The sequence below is a fragment of the Cynoglossus semilaevis genome, chromosome W (genome assembly GCF_000523025.1).
Source record: "Cynoglossus semilaevis isolate Cse_v1.0 chromosome W, Cse_v1.0, whole genome shotgun sequence".
Taxonomy (NCBI): Eukaryota; Metazoa; Chordata; class Actinopteri; order Pleuronectiformes; family Cynoglossidae; genus Cynoglossus; species Cynoglossus semilaevis.
This window is the reverse complement of record NC_024327.1, coordinates 5,493,086-5,496,055: the sequence shown is the minus strand read 5'-3', so window position 1 is coordinate 5,496,055 and position 2,970 is coordinate 5,493,086. Positions and strand designations below refer to the sequence as shown.

Here is a 2,970-nt window from a genome sequence, read left to right as displayed (position 1 = left end):
GTTGTGCCATACTCTTTCCATTTCTTGATGATGGATTGAACAGTGCTTCGTGAGATGTTCAAAGCTTGGGAAATCTTTTTATAACCTAACCCTGCTTTAAACTTCTCCACAACTTTATCCCTGACCTGTTTGGTGTGTTCCTTTGACTTCATGATGCTGTTCACTGACCAGTGTCCTCTTAGCAAACGTCTGAGGCTGTCACAGAACAGGTGTATTTATACTAAGGTTAGATTACACACAGGTGGACTCTATTTAATCAGTAGGTCAACAGCTGATCATTCAGCAATCATCAGGCAACCTCTGAAGGCAACTGGTTGCACTCAGAGAAAAGGGGGCTGAATACTTTTGCACGCCACATTTTTCAGTTTTTTATTTCTAAAAACAATTTAAAGTCATGTATAATTTTCCTTCTACTTCACAATTGTGTGTCGCTTTATGTTGATCTTTTATCTAAAATGCCAATAAAATATATTTATGTTTGTGGTCGGAACGTGACAGAATGTGGGAAAGTTCAAGGGGTATGAATACTTTTTCAAGCCACTGTACGTCAACTGTGTTTACTGCTCCTTGGCCACTTAAAGCCATGACAGATGGAACTGGCTTTGTTCCAGTTCTCAAAGTCATCATTCCTACCTTTACTGCCTCAGTAACACAGATAACAGCCAGACTGGAAAGATGTACGTAGATCTGATGACCTGCAAGTCTGATGAAGACCATGCTGAAGGTGACCATAACACAGCAGCTGACTGCACTAACTGGTTAACTTTCTGGTCTATCAAAAAGCAACAACATCAATAGTTCATCAGGTTTTATTTTCTTTGACACAACACCCAATTTTATGGTTTATTATAGATTTATTTAGTTCCCTTTTACAGATTCTGTAATTTGTCATCATTGGATTAAGATCAGGACTTACTGCATGTCTTAGAATATTATCTGCTTTGAAGGTTATTCACTTATTCTGGTAATTGTTATATGAGCTTACCAAACAAATTTTGTGTTCCAATAATTAGTGCTAAAGGTATTCAAATCAATAAAACAACAAGGGTGCCCAGATTTATGCACCTGCCTACTTTTGTTTAAGTAATTATTGCACACTTTCTGTAAATCCTATAAACTTCATTTCACTTCTTAAATATCACTGTGTTTGTTTGCTATATGATATATTTAATTGAAATTGCTGTTCCAAACAACCAATGATACATAAAGGAAAATCTTGAAAATGATCAGGGGTGCCCAAACTTTTTCATACCACTGTATGTACAGTATATAAAACTGAACCTGATCAAGGTGTCATTTTAGTTAGTTAGTTATCATGATTAGATAGCTATTCTGTACAAAAACAGTATTACCTTCATGGAACACTCAGGATAATATTTTCTTTTTATTATATATTGTCAAGATGGGAACAGTAACCTTTATTTAAAATGGTACAATTCTGCCTTACATATATTATCTTATGTTATATGGTATCATTTCAGATAGAAGGTAACATCCCAAATATTCATATTATAATCAAATACCATTTTGATATGCTTAGCATATAAATTAATATGTATATTTCAATACGATTCAATATACGTTAAACACATTTTATTTTGGAAATCGCCTAGGATCGGTTACATCCATGACAAGGGTCTTTCAGTTCGTATTTTTCGTCGGCCTGCTTTTAATCCAACTCCAGCATCCCTTTAACTAGATCCAACGCCCTGAACCACTGTGCAGTTTATGAGTCGGTCATCGCTGTGTATTGTCTTACTTCCAGATTTACAATACGCAACTGAGATGGTTGTGTCTACATCGTTAAGCTAACCACCGAGCCGCTAGCTAATGCCAGGCAAAAAAAAAACCACTAAAGACCAAGCATAATATGCACCACGTTGTCACACAATAAAAAACGTGTAAAATGATATTTGCGAGCAAATTCTAATTAAGTAAGATTTCACGTAAAATTCGGCATTTAAGTGTATTAAATACAAGAACTAGTTTGTATAAATCTCGGGTTCACGGTGTCTCACACGGTATTTCTGTTTTGGTTTAAGTTCACCATAGAAGAGTCCGTGACTGCACTTGAAACTGCACACAAACACGATGGTGTAGTTTATTAGAATATTGGCAGAATTTGACAATGGAAAGTTCAAAATAAAAAAACATCTGATACGTATTTTGTTTATGTGCCGAATTCGCAATATAAATCATGACAGTTTCAACATTTCGGTTTTTGAATTAAGTTTGGAGGAACCTTCGTTCTGGCGCTATGGGGCGATAACAATGTAGTAGAACACAGAGTTCAAAAGTCCAAAGATGCAGACACTTACCGAGAAGAGCATAGAGTAGACATTTAGGGTGAATTTGATGAAGTAGTAGAAGTGGTTTGTTTTTCTCAGTTCAGAATAAGACGGCATGGCTGCTGATGCAATTGAAGCTAAGGCTAACGAGGCAGCCTGCCAGGTATTCTCTTTATTTCAGACGATGTTAAAATATGAATGGAATAATGCTTTTATATATATATAAAACGGGAATAAAACAGCATTCAGATAAGCTAACTAGTTCTTAAATATGTAGCAGCTCTAATTTCTCCCATATTGCTGCGAATAGTCACCGAAATACAACCACTTCCGTGCTTCTTCACCGCACAACTCCGGTCACTGCACGCTTTGTTTTGACTGCATTCTTAAAGGGGCAGTACATACAACACCAAACCTCATTACTGTAATTAGATTAAACAACTAGGTTAAAGGAAGTTACTCTCAATTTTTGTCATACATTCATTTAATACGTTTTATTTCACTTGCACTCTTCTTCTTGATTGTATTCTAAAAAACGTTTTGGTCAGTATTCACTGCTTGCTAATTTGTCCCTTTTATTTAGGACAAATTTAGGCAATTCTAAAATAAAGACTGCTGTTCAAAGTCTAGAATAAATAGCAGAAGATTTGAATAAATCACAGACTGTACATCAGAAATGGTC

The 2,970-nt window shown here is 35.6% G+C and overlaps 1 protein-coding gene across 1 annotated transcript in view; it reads right to left on the bottom strand.

Moving 5' to 3' along the window:
- The window catches only part of LOC103397027 (tetraspanin-15-like), a 25,171-nt gene extending 22,510 nt beyond the window's left edge, over positions 1-2,661 (bottom strand). Inside the window, exon 1 of the mRNA XM_008335278.3 lies at positions 2,319-2,661. Coding sequence (XP_008333500.1) covers positions 2,319-2,405 — 87 coding nt within the window. The 5' untranslated portion in view covers positions 2,406-2,661. The remainder of the gene's footprint in view (positions 1-2,318) is intronic.
- Between the last annotated feature and the right edge of the window lie 309 nt (positions 2,662-2,970).